Source organism: Procambarus clarkii, chromosome 88 (assembly GCF_040958095.1).
Source record: "Procambarus clarkii isolate CNS0578487 chromosome 88, FALCON_Pclarkii_2.0, whole genome shotgun sequence".
Taxonomy (NCBI): Eukaryota; Metazoa; Arthropoda; class Malacostraca; order Decapoda; family Cambaridae; genus Procambarus; species Procambarus clarkii.
Genome location: NC_091237.1, coordinates 11,338,465 through 11,351,557, shown reverse-complemented (window position 1 = coordinate 11,351,557; position 13,093 = coordinate 11,338,465). Strand labels below are relative to the sequence as shown.

Genomic DNA, 13,093 nt, shown 5'->3' with positions numbered 1-13,093 from the left:
CCCCCCCCGGAGAGGTAGTGACCTTGGTCAACAGTTATGGAGGGGGGGGAGGGGGTATTGTTCACCCCCCCCCCCCCGGGGGAGGTAGTGACCTTGGTCAACAGTTATGGAGGGGGGGGGGAGGGGGTATTGTTCACCCCCCCCCGGGGGAGGTAGTGACCTTGGTCAACAGTTATGGAGGGGGGGGGGGGAGAGGGGGTATTGTCCCCCCCCCCGGGGGAGGTAGTGACCTTGGTCAACAGTTATGGAGGGGGGAGGAGGGGGTATTGTTCTATTATTGGGAATCAACAACAGGGGTCGGCCCCTGATCAACAAGGGCCTGATAATACCTGATCTGTTGATCAGGTATTCTTTGGTGGTGTTTTATCACGTTCTCTCTTAACACACTCTTCTTTTATCAAGTTCTCTCTATATGTAGTGGAAGCGTGTTGAACAGTCTCGGGCCTCTGATGTTGATAGAGTTCTCTCTGACTACCTGTTGCACCTCTGCTCTTCAACGGAGATATTGTGCACATCCTGCCATGCCTCCTGGTCTCATGTGCTGTTATTTTTGTGTGTAGGTTTGGGACCAGTCCCTCTACTATTTTCCACGTGTAAATTATTATGTCTCTCTCCCACCTGCGCTCAAGAGAATACAGATTTAGACATTTTAGTTAGTCCCAGTAGTTTAGATGTCTTACTGAGTGGATTCTAGGACTACCTTAGTTGTCTTCAAACTTTCCGGTAGGTTTCCTGTTTCCAGTGAACTGTCATATACCATTTTGCACCTTTCTTCTTCTTGATGGTACGGGCAGTTTACAAGAAGGGTTTTTCCTCCAGATGACTGCACGAGGCTTTTACACCCTCTTTTAGCATCTAAGGTGAGATTGTCAGCCTCAACAGCCTTTGTTACATTGTGCTCCATCAAGCAATTTACTAGTAGGTTAACGGAAGCACCTGTGACAATGGCAAAACAAGCCATTATCCTGCTACGGCAATTAACCCCGGTACCTTTCGCATGTGACCTGACTGCGCTAACTACAGCGTCACAGATGCGGTCTTTGACGAGTAAATGTGCTCGTAGTTGGTCGTTCGCTCGTCTCTGATCTAGCATAAGTCTGTGCGTTATCTTGAGATGATTTCTGGGCTTAGCGTCCCCGCGGCCCGGTCCTCGACCATGCCTCCTTTTTGTTACACCCAGGAAGCAGCCCGTAGCAGCTACCTATTTACTGCTAGGTAATAGGGGAATGAGGATGAAAGAAAGTTTTTGCCCATTTGTCTCCGCCTTCACTGGGAATCGAACCCGGAACCTCAGGACTACAAATCCGAAGCTCTGTCCACTCAGCTGTCAGGCGTGTGCTTCTATAAACGTTCTAGTTGCCTTCATGCTTGCTTCTGTACGTTGATTCTTAACGTTTCTTCTTCTGTTTTTCTCTCTGCGTGCGTTTGTCTACGTTAACCTGATTACAATTAAGACAATTTTGTTAGATTAATTGTTACACTATAAGTTTAGTAAACAATGGCAGTGCGCGTTTTCTTTCAGCCTTTACATACCCAACAGAAAACGTTAATGTCTATATAAAAACAGCCTTGTGATGAACCTACGAAATGGCGATGATCGGTCCATTCAATGAAAGAATAAGCAACTACTTTGGTCTCCTTGTGTTGTCACACTACTGTAGTTTGTTAGAGCTGCCTGGAGCATAACCCAGCAGCAGCAGCGACACACCAATAGTATAATAATAATTGTACTAATTGTTTAATAATAATTGTTAATTAGTATAGTAGTAAGCACCAGTGGGGGGAGGGGAAAGGGAGTTATTAAGGGGAAAGCATCAAGTCATTGCGACTATATAGCACTTGGAAGGGGGGTCAGGATAAGGATTTGGGATGGGACGGAGGGAAGGAATGGTGCCCAACCACTTGGATTTTGGCTGGATGGTGGGGAAAGGAGTAGGGGCTAGGTGAGGGACCGGCGTTGATGGTTGGACAGAGGAAATAGCGAGGGTGCTGGGAGTCTCATTAGCCAACCTGTCCTCCTACAAAGAACGTCGCATTTCACTCGTATGCGCTACATACGGCCAAAAATTGTCGTACTAGAAAATGGAAGCGGATCGCGAAAGTGACGTAATGTCCCATTTTCTGTTTTGGGTCCTCCGGTAGGTTAGGATAAGGACACTTTAAACTGACCGTTTTATTGACGTTGGGAAACCTTAAGAGGACGGGCTGCATTAGCATGAAAGGGCGGGTCCTGCAGGCAGCGGGTAGAGGCTGTGGCAGTAGTAGAGGGGACGGTGTCTCCTACCCTCCGGTGCCCCCCTACCGGAGGGAGACACCCTCCCCTCTACTACTAGTGGGGGGGGGGTTAGAAGAGCAAGGAGGGAAGAGGAGGAGGAGGAAGGATAACAGTAGTGAGCCATATTAAAGCCGCACACTTGTCTCTAGGGGGTCAGACCCCAGGCCGACCCCGCTGCTGGGGGGGGGGAGGATTTGGGGAGGGAGAGAGGGAGAGGAGAAAAGAGTAACGCCTGTTACTATGGTGTCGCAAACATTATGGTAGTTTTGGATGCACATTTGATACAGTATAGTTACAGTGGTTGATGTTAACATTTTACGGCGGCGTCGTGACAAGTTGAGTCCTAACATGCTAAATTTTTATTTTTTGTTTAATTTTGACCCGAGGGGCGAGTTTATTGGGCAGCGTCACTCATCCTGTGAGTGGACACACCGCCATAGCCGCATGTACAACACTCCCCAATAGGAAGAAAACCCGCTGGGTTGTTCATCCTGTCACTTGTACCCAGACACAGCTGGGACTTGCTTAACTGTCTCAAGTGAACAGCTCCTCAAACAAGAAGATCTGCCTCTTCTGTAGCTACTTGTTGATGCCCCTCATTTTTTCATGAATCAGGTCCATGCATCATCCTTCTGATGGAGGTCCATAGAAGCTTAGGTTGGTCCTTTGCTTTGGGTGCTATGCCATTCTTATAGGGTGTTTGTGGGTGTTTTGGTGGCCCTGTGTGTCCATATGTCGATGTGTTGATGTCTGGCTACATATGTGCGAGTGTGTATTATTACCTATTATGTGTTTGCATAATATTTGATTAGAGTGAGAGTGTTCATAATATTTACCTGTTATTTTTGTTCTGTATGCGCCAGTGTCTGAATGAATGTATACAATTATATAAAAACTGTATATGTATATAATTCATGTAACCTAATTTAAATCTCACGGAATAGTTTAAGCATTTTATAACCTAGTTCATAAGAACAATGTGGCCTAAGATGGTATCACTGTACACGCCTTTACAACAACTCTTGGAAATGGTGATGGATCACCGTGTTAGCAGCGGCCCTGGCGTGGACCTGGGGTGCAGGGGGCCCCCCTGGAGTGAACCTGGGGTGCAGGGGGCCCCCCTGGAGTGAACCTGGGGTGCAGGAGGGCCCCTGGAGTGAACCTGGGGTGCAGGAGGGCCCCTGGAGTGAACCTAGGGTGCAGGGGGGGGCCTGGAGTGGACCTGGGGTGCAGGGGGGCCCCTGGAGTGGGCCTGGGGCCCCTGGCGTGGACCTGGGGTGCATGGGGGCCCCTGGAGTGGGCCTGGGGCCCCTGGGGTGCGAGGGGGCCCCTGGCGTGGACCTGGGGTTCAGGGAGCCCCCTAGAGTGGACCTGGGGTGCAGGAGTGAGTGCTTCTGTTTCTTCAACGCCGCTAATAAACCAATTCAAATTATTACATTTAGTTTCTTGTGTTCAGTATGTTCTCCCATACTATTGGCTGGGACACGAAGGCTACTCGCATAATGGGCCCAAGAGCTGGACCACAACGTTATTTATGCTAAGCAATACACATTGTGGTGAACTAGTTACAAATGTTTACATTTTACATAGTGTAAACCAGTATTATTAATGTGTACCAACACGCACACAGTAAGATGGGGAAGCAGGCTGGCAGCGTTGTCTGCACGTTGTGGCGTGGCCATCCTGGTGGAGACGGTGACATGGCGGCCATGTTCCCTCCAGCCTTCAACTCCCTCAGTCACCTGGGAACACCTGCGCTAGCCTCGCCGTCCCCCAGTTGCTAAATTGTCCTGCTGTGACGTGCAGCTGCGTTAATGGGCGTGGTCGTCCCTCCACCGCGGCTCCTGGCAGAGTTCTGGCGGCAAGCTTCCGTCAGCTGACGGGGAAAATGGCGGCCATCTGGTGGGAGGTGCTCACAGCTACTGGCTACAAGGATCCTTCGCCAGCCTCCATGTACGGTGCGCCAGGCGCTGAGGTAATGGCTATGATTGCAGAAGCGCACGCCATTGCTCGCTACGCAATTTCTACGCACTAGTACCGCACCTTCCATCTTCAACGCACTAAGTGTATTCTCTCTCTTATCAGTGTTGTAACCTGTGTCCCCGTGACCATTAATCTTGCTCGCACACAGAGGGTAACAAGCAGTTACAGCAGACACCATCCCAACACCTGTGAACTGCTCTCTCACACCTCTCTTGGTGCCTCTTGCCCTCCTCTCCTCATTTCCCTTCTCTCTCTCTCTTACCTACTGATGTTCAAACATCAGTAGTCTCTTCATACAGCTGTTGTTTCTCTATACCAGTTACACACCTTAACGCTCACCACACACACCTCAACACCCACACACAATCCCCTAATATGGAAATATAATATGAAGCTAAATCATCCTGTCGGTCCTTTATGGCGTGTTAGAAGACAGTCTCTTGCTCTGTCTCCAAGGCTTCCAGGAAGGTAACTATTCCAGCACTCACGCAAGCCTGCAGCGGTTACCTTCTGTACCTCATACACTCACACCCACAGATTTACAGAAAGCTTAAATCAAAAGTAATCCAAATTAATGACCCTCTTAGTGCTTCTCCGTAACTTCTCTTGACTTTGTGACGTTTATGTATAGTCGAGATAAAACATATAAAACACTTGGACGAGAATTCGTGTATTCGGGAACCAAATTGGCCAAAATATTGATGGAGCAGTTTATAAATTTGTGTTTTTTCACGTTCATAGATCAAGTTGCATCTGTATCCACAAGTTCGTTCAGCCATTCCTTCAGAGACTTCGTGGACGAACCGGTCTGAAGACCTCGAAATCGTTGCTTGTATTTGTGTGTTGTGGGTGACGAAATGTACTAATTTGTGTAGCTAAAACCTTCATTGTGTGTGTGTACTCCACCTTACAAGTCATACTTGTACCTCCCTCCGGACCGACACACAAGTCAGAGTACTTGCACTCACAACGAGCAAACCACAACAGTGCGGCGAGACACTCCTCACAGCACACTGCTCTGCACCTCTGTACTGCCTCTAGCATAGCTCGTGTTCTTCCTGCACCTGTATAGCACTCTATTGTATAGCTTATCTCTCACCCTTATGTAATGTATGTATCGTCTCTTGCACCATCATGAACAACGCTCTGTTTCTTGCGTACTTTCCTTACCTCTTGCTCGTACAGTTCCTAAATTGTGTATCTTTATGTAGAAAACTTCAGTGCTTATGTATGCACCCAAAGCTAATTATCTGTAATTACAGGAGACCAATAAATCACTTGTACAAACTAAACTACAGGCTACATAAATACAAGGTTTCTGTTACAATATAAATTATGAAATTAACTCAAGGTTAGCATTATTAAATACAGCTTCTAGCTTGAATTATATTTTTTAATTATATTAGGTTTGTTTAAGTTGCAATGGTGCACACGAGTCAAGTAATTAGTGTCGTGACCGGATAGGCATATTTAATGATGTCATTGCTACATTAGGATAGGCATATATTTAATAACTTGTGTTCATCATTGAACACATTTCAGCTTACTTGGTTTGATGCAATTGTTTGTATGGTTTGAGATGTTGGTGATGTGCTTTGTGTGTGTGTACTGACCTATTAGTGTCTGCAGGATCGAGCATTGACTCTTGGATCCCGCCCGTGTGTGTGTGTGTGTACCCACATGGGGATGGGTATTACCGACTGTAGTATAGTAGCTCGCATACCATTACATATACAGTTCTAACTATGCTTAAACGAGCATTATAACACCAAGTATTATCATTACCATAATTTAACCTAAATAGTAAAAACAAGGTACATCATGCATTGAATATTTATTAATGTATATTCACACCAAAAACGGGTTTCCCGTATGCATGTGAGAATTTGTGAAAATACAATTTTAAGGTTATTTGGATACTGTTGAGTGTTTACTGTTTAGATATATAATACATTTTTTATAGAATTTATTTTAATGTTAATCTTGAAAATTCTCACCACATACACACTGAATATTTAATAACATGATCTAACGCCCGTGTCCTCCACAGAACATGATCTAACGCCCGTGTCCTCCACAGAACATGATCTAACGCCCGTGTCCTCCACAGAACATGATCTAACACCCGTGTCCTCCACAGAACATGATCTAACACCCGTGTCCTCCACAGAACATGATCTAACGCCCGTGTCCTCCACAGAACATGATCTAACGCCCGTGTCCTCCACAGAACATGATCTAACGCCCGTGTCCTCCACAGAACATGATCTAACGCCCGTGTCCTCCACAGAACATGATCTAACGCCCGTGTCCTCCACAGAACATGATCTAACGCCCGTGTCCTCCACAGAACATGATCTAACGCCCGTGTCCTCCACAGAACATGATCTAACGCCCGTGTCCTCCACAGAACATGATCTAACGCCCGTGTCCTCCACAGAACATGTCGATCGTGGTGTCGTCGTTAACCATCGCGACGCAGATGGCGTTGTCGCACGTCATCCGCGGCCGCTTGAGCGACATGATCCAGAACGAAATGATCAAGGGCTGCCTTCTTGAGCTTGTCGCCGCGGCGGAGATGTGCGGCACCTGCTTCGAACTGATCATTGGTGAGTGTTGGGGGTGTGGTGCTCGCCTCGTCCTCGTCATGAGGGAGTGTTGGGGGTGTGGTGCTCGCCTCGTCCTCGTCATGAGGGAGTGTTGGGGGTGTGGTGCCCGCCTCGTCCTCGTCATGAGGGAGTGTTGGGGGTGTGGTGCCCGCCTCGTCCTCGTCATGAGGGAGTGTTGGGGGTGTGGTGCCCGCCTCGTCCTCGTCATGAGGGAGTGTTGGAGGGTGTGGTGCTCGCCTCGTCCTCATAATTATAGAAATTATAATAATGACACAAAGATGTCTGTGTACAGAGAAGCAAGTCTAATGAACACAGAATGTAATTCAATATAGGAAGTTTCTTTTCTGCACACGTTAATTTAAGATACTTTCCCCCTACCTGTCTGGCCGGTTGCTGCCATGAGGGGGCTTGGTGGGCGGCTGCCGGAGTGTGATGCTCCATGGGACAGTCCTCTGTCCTTTAGTGTTCTTATGCTCCTGCTGCTCTCCTCTCGAATTCTGCCGGGCGACTTTTTCTTTTCCTTGTGTTTCGTTTTTCTCCCCCTCATCCCCTCTTCTCCTTTCTAATTGACATTTCCCACCAACCTTTTGCCTGTTTTGATTATTCTTACAGCCTTCTTTTGTTTTGACGCCCGGGTGTTTGAGGAGGCATACTCTTGCACCCGTAGAACTGTGGTACCCGACGTCGCGAGTGAGGGGACGCTTTTATTGTCAATCCTCCTTTCGTCACTGAACCCGATCTCGCGGACTGACGGTTCTTAAGGTGGCGTTTATGGGGGCGTATACTCACGACGCACCCCTGCGGGGTTCCGGCAAGATTGGCAACATGTCTCTTGTTGGGTGTCCTGCCTCTAATTGTGGCTCCGTGGTGGGTGTGGGGGCTCATTCGTGAATGAACGTTTGTTCCTCTCATTCTGTTCCTCTTGTACCTTCTCGGGCTCATGGGGGTGGGCGACCAAGCCCCCCGAGTCGGACTGTGTTGGAAGACTTGGCTCTGTTCTGCTTCTTTGGGCCCCGACCTTCCTCCTTCTTTGACTCTCCTGACTACTCCCCTCGGTTCCCCTCCCTCCCTCCCTCCCTCCCTCTGTGGTTGGGTTGAGCCACAAGCCCTCAGTGGGGACCACTTCGTCCCCTGGCACGGCTCGGTCTCTCATTGTGACTACTGCGCCTTTTAACCCCTCTCTGGGAGTTCTCAACGCTGTCCACGCCTCGGCCGCCCTCGCTCGACCCCTTCCCATACTGATGCGTACCAAGCCTTGTTTGGTCCCACTTCGTGGGCCAAATACTTTGATCTCCTCCCTCTGGATTCTACACCTCCTGACGATTTCTCCCTCCATAGACACCTTGTTGATTCAGTAGATGCCTCTGTTATTTTCAACCCCACCTGTCTTGGTACAAGTGTCGTTGCTGCTCCTTCTCAGGATGCAGCCACCCGCTTGGCCACCTTATCCTGCCTTGGCGAAACCCCTGTTCGGGTCTCCAAGAACGCTCGGAGACGTTCTGAGCGTTGAATGCTAGTGTTGGCACTGTTCTCTTCCCACCCCATGTTGCAACCGGTGTTAGGAATCTTCAGGACTGTCACGAAAATATTTGGCATATCCTCGAAGCCCAGACATTCTGTCCTCCAGGTAGACACGTTTATTCGTCCCCCTCGTGGTTGTCGCTGTCAGCCCCTTCGGGTTGTGAAGATTACCTTTGATAGTAGGACCCTTTCGCCCTCTGTCATTCTTGCTGGTGCCAGGTGCTCCGTCCAGGAGTACATTCCTTCTCCTCGGCTCTGTAATAAGTGCTGAAGGTTTGGGCATGGTGCCCTCTGATGCTCCAGTACTGTTTCTCTATGTCCCTTGTGTGGGAACGAAAGTCACTAAGTCGGAGTGCACTTCTCCCCGGGCTCGTTGCCTCAATTGCAATGAGGCCCACCCTATCTTCCAACCCGTTCTCGCAAATTTAATAAGTCAATATTGACTTATTAGTTGCGTGCATAGGTGACATACTAAACATAATAGTTTCCCTTGAAAAGCTTCATAGAAAACACCGACCTTACCTAACCTACTTAGTATGTTAAAATAAGCATCTTATAGCTTCGTAATTACAATTGTTACTTAACCTATTATAGGTATAGGTTAGGTAGTAATTGTAATTACGAAGCAATAAGATGCCTATCTTAACATACTAAGTAGGTTAGGTAAGGTCGGGGTTTTCTATGAAGCTTTTCAAGGGAAACTATTATGTTAAGTATGTCACCTATGCACATATTTAATAAGTCAATATTGACTTATTAAATTTGCGAGAACGGGTTGTATCTTCTCCCACGTGTGTAATTACAAACTTGAGGCAGCTGTCCTCACCTTGAAGCACAGGGAACGTTTGTCTTTTCCTGGGGCGAGGCGCCAAGTTCGCCGTCCCACCCCTTTCGCTGGTGTCTCTTATGTTCGTATGTTGCGCTCTTCTTCTCCTCGTCCTTCCCAGCTTCCTCAGTCTCACAACCGTTTCCAGGCCTTAGACCCAGACACACCCACCATCGCCTTCTCTGTTCCTTTGAGTTCTGTCTCGAAGGGTCCCCCTCATGGTTCTCTGTCTGGGGTGTTCCCCTTCTTTTTACCCAGTCTGTCTTGTCTCCTTGTCTTCTTCCTCGTCTCCCTCCAATCCTCCTCCATCTCTTAGCTCTCTATGCCGCCTGTCTGCGTGGGCTGATGTCCATCACTCTCCCAGCGGCCATCGTGTTGTTTGCTCACCTTTTGCTTCGACTGTTGAGATGCTCGAATCTGTTGCCCAGTACATTGTTGCTGGGACGCTTGTCTCTTTGAGTCGGAGGCGAAAGCCTGGCTCATCTCCTTCCTCCACCCCGGTGGGTAAGAAGGCTTCGCTTTCTTCCTCACCCTCTACCTCTGACTCTCTTGCTACATCCCCTCCCGTTTCGGTGGTTGCACCCTCTGTTCCTGCTATGGAGATTTCTTTGGCCCCCCGCTTCCCTCTCGGTTGCTGCCCTTGCTTAGGTGCACTCCCTGGTTTGTGCCCCTCCTGCTGCTGTCCTTGACCCTCGGTTGTCCCCCCCCCCCTCCTCCTCCAGACCCTGTTCGTCCGCCTCTTGTCGGTACTCCCGCTCCCTTCCCTCCATCCTTACTCAGTTTACCCATGTCCCCTAACCCTGACTTCGCTGACCCTGAACCTGCGCTTCTTTAACGTGCTGTGTTCCTTTTTCACCTTTGTTTCTTCGTTATCCTCTGTTGCTGTCCTTTCTCTTTTTGTCGATGTCTATTCTTCAATGGAATATTCTTGGATCTTACGCCAATTTCCTTGAACTCCAACTTCTGATTTCACAGTTTTCGCCCCTTTGTGTCTGTCTCCAGGAGCCGATGCTTGGTGCTCGTTTTGATCGCTTCCGTGGCTATTCCTTTCTGTTACCCCCCCCCCTTTCCCCCCGGCTTTTGCTGGGGCCCGTTCCTCTTCTGCTCTCTTGATTCGTTCTGATGTTCCCTTTGTCCCCCTACTTTTTCCGTCGCATCTCCAATGTTCTGCTGCATGTGTAATTGTGTGTAAATGGTACACGGTTTGTTCCATTTACCTCCCCCCAAATGTTCCGCTTTCTCTTCTCGATCTTAAACACCTACTGGACTCCTTGCCGGAGCCTGTGCTCCTGCTGGGTGATTTCAATTGTCAACATACCCTCTGGGGTGATGTTCTGACAAACACCCGGGGTCGCCTTCTCAAATCGTTCATCCCCTCTTCTGAATTCTGGAGAGCCAACTCATTTGGACTCGAACTCGCACCGGATTCGGATTGATGTCCATAGGGAATGGAAAGGATGGGGGAGGTAGAGGGATGGGGAGATGAAATTCAGGAAGAGGATGCGGGTGTAGAGAGAGAGGAGGTTTGAAAGTTCGGTGGCCTGTCCACCATGGGTTGACATTTTTGTATGTGTTGTTTGTTTGCGTATGTGTTATGTTGGGTTGTCAGTACATTGGCTGGGGGGGCTAGTGTTTGTGACCTTGTTGGTGTCCTAAAGCACTAGAGCCGATGGAGTTGGCTGAAGGAGGCTAATCTTAGAAACATCAGGGTAGTTACACTTCTGACGCCACGACAAATGGTTTTTGGTTTTATATTTTTTTTGTAGGTGTTTTTTTTTTTTGTTTTTTTTTTCTTTCTTCATTTGGTGTAGATTGGGTCCGGGATGGGCCACTCATCTGGGTCGTCTGGCAGACCGCTTAGTATCTGAGGGCTTGGGAAGGCCTCATCATGGAAATGTCTGATCACTTTTTGTTGGAGAGTGATTCTTCTGGTTCTGTGTGGTGGTTCATGGATCTCGTAGTCGCTGGTGGTGTTTTCTGCTACGAAGGGATCTTCGGGGTCTGGGACATACATGTTCTTCATACGGTACAGCTGTCTTCTGGCCAGGTAGCTGAGCCTAATGTTCATTGGCTTCATGTTGAGCGTCTCATGGATTTGGTCAGTTCTTACCCTGTCCCTCAGAGTTAGGCCCTCTGCAAAGCGAAGTGCTTTGTTTTGTACTCGTTGAATCTTCAGCATGTTGGATTTGTTGGTGAGGTTCAGGGGAACGTAGGGGTATTCCAAGCTAGGCCTTATGATCATTCTGTACAGGTGGAGCTTGATGTGGGATGGGGCTTGGTTGAAACGGAAGAGCCTCGCCAGTGAGCCCGGGCCATCTCTGTCTTCTGGGATACGCACCCTTTCCTGTCTTGATCTTTCTCTCTGCTCGTCGTCTCTTTACTTGGATTTCATGTGGCGGGTTCTTGATGACCTTCATGGCAGTGACCATTTCCCTATCCTTGTTACCTTTTTCTTTTTTCACGTGCCCCTCTCCTTCCGTAGGTGGCAGTTTACTAGAGCAGACTGGAACCTATTTACCCTCCATGCTACTCTCTCTGACCTCTCCATCTGCCTCTCCCTCACGTCGTCCTCCTCTTTTCATGACGATCCGCTTCTTAGGGAGCAGATAGGCACACTCTCCTCGCTTTACATTCCTCTCTCGTCTTGTCAAAACTCGATTATGGTTGCCCTGCTTACTCGTCTGCTTCTCATCCTACTCTTCGCCGTCTTGATGCTTTGCATCATACTGGGTTGCGCCTCAGTTCTGGTGCCTTTCGTTCGACTCCCGCCCTCAGCTTGTATGTTGACACTGGCTTCCCATCTCTGCAGGGCTGCTGTGATTGCTACTGTCTTCGCTATCTTGCGAGGTCCTTGCAACATCCTTCCTCTCGCCTCTATCATGCTTTAACTTTTACCCCTCCTGTGGTTCCTGTTCCTCTTCACCACCTCCCTCTTTCTGTTCGGTTATCTCGCTTACAGGATTCTCTTTCAGTTCGTATTTCTAATATTTCTTCTTGTGTTGTTCCTTCCTTGCCCCCCGTGGAGAGTCCCCCTACCGAAGTTTTGTACATCCTTGACCCGCATCACTAAAGCTTTTACCCCTCATAAAAGGCGTTCTGAAATGCCTTTAACTTGAGCACTCTTCTTCGCACTCCCGCTCCATTTCCATCTTCACCGATGGGTCTAAGACTGCGGACGGTGTAGGCTACTCTTTTGTTTTTCCTGACAGCACTTATGTGTGTCGCCTACCTCCGGAGACTAGCATCTTCATAGCAGAACTTTATGCTATTCTCTATGCGCTTCGTCTCCTGCTTTCTCGTTGTCAATCTTCCTTTATAGTTGTTGTTGACTCTTGTAGTGCCCTCATGGCTCTCGGGTCCCAAATGTCCATCCAGTGGTCGTTGAGATTCAGCATTGGCTGTTTCTTATTTCCAGTAAATTTAAGTCAGTTGAGTTTTGCTGGGTTCCCAACCATATTGATGTCTCTTTTATATGAGCGTGCGGATGCTGTCGCTAGGGAAGCTGTTCGCTCTTGTCCCATCTCCCGTAAAGGCATTCCTTATTTTGACTTTTACCCAGTTCCTCCATCCTTACCCATGGGCAGGGTTGTTGGTTTTCTGTTACTGGTAACAAACTGAGCACTCTTAAGAGTAGTGTGTCCTCATGGCCGTCCTCCTACCGCCGTAACTGGCGATGGGAAACGGCTCTGGCGAGGTTACGTATTGGCCATACACGCTTAACTCAGTCAGTTACTGGAGCGCCACCCAGCTCCTTATTGTCCAAATTGCATTGTCCCTCTTACGGTCATGCATATCCTTGTTGAATGTCCTAACTTCCAGGACGAGCGTGTGTCTTGCTTTCCGACCATCCCTCTCGGTCGCTTGTCCCTAGATAGAATT

The 13,093-nt window shown here is 48.6% G+C and overlaps 1 protein-coding gene across 8 annotated transcripts in view; it reads left to right on the top strand.

Moving 5' to 3' along the window:
* AQP (aquaporin) overlaps window positions 1–13,093 on the top strand; it is a 71,720-nt gene that overhangs the window by 42,598 nt on the left and 16,029 nt on the right. For 6 of the 8 annotated variants that reach the window (XM_069317505.1, XM_069317508.1, XM_069317507.1 and 3 more), the window contains exon 2: window positions 6,699–6,867. In XM_069317505.1, the coding sequence (XP_069173606.1) occupies window positions 6,702–6,867 (166 nt within the window). In that variant the 5' untranslated portion in view covers window positions 6,699–6,701. Of the gene's footprint in view, window positions 1–3,905; window positions 4,251–6,698; window positions 6,868–13,093 lie in introns of all 8 variants that reach the window. The other 2 variants (XM_069317502.1, XM_069317501.1) reach the window with 1 other exon arrangement.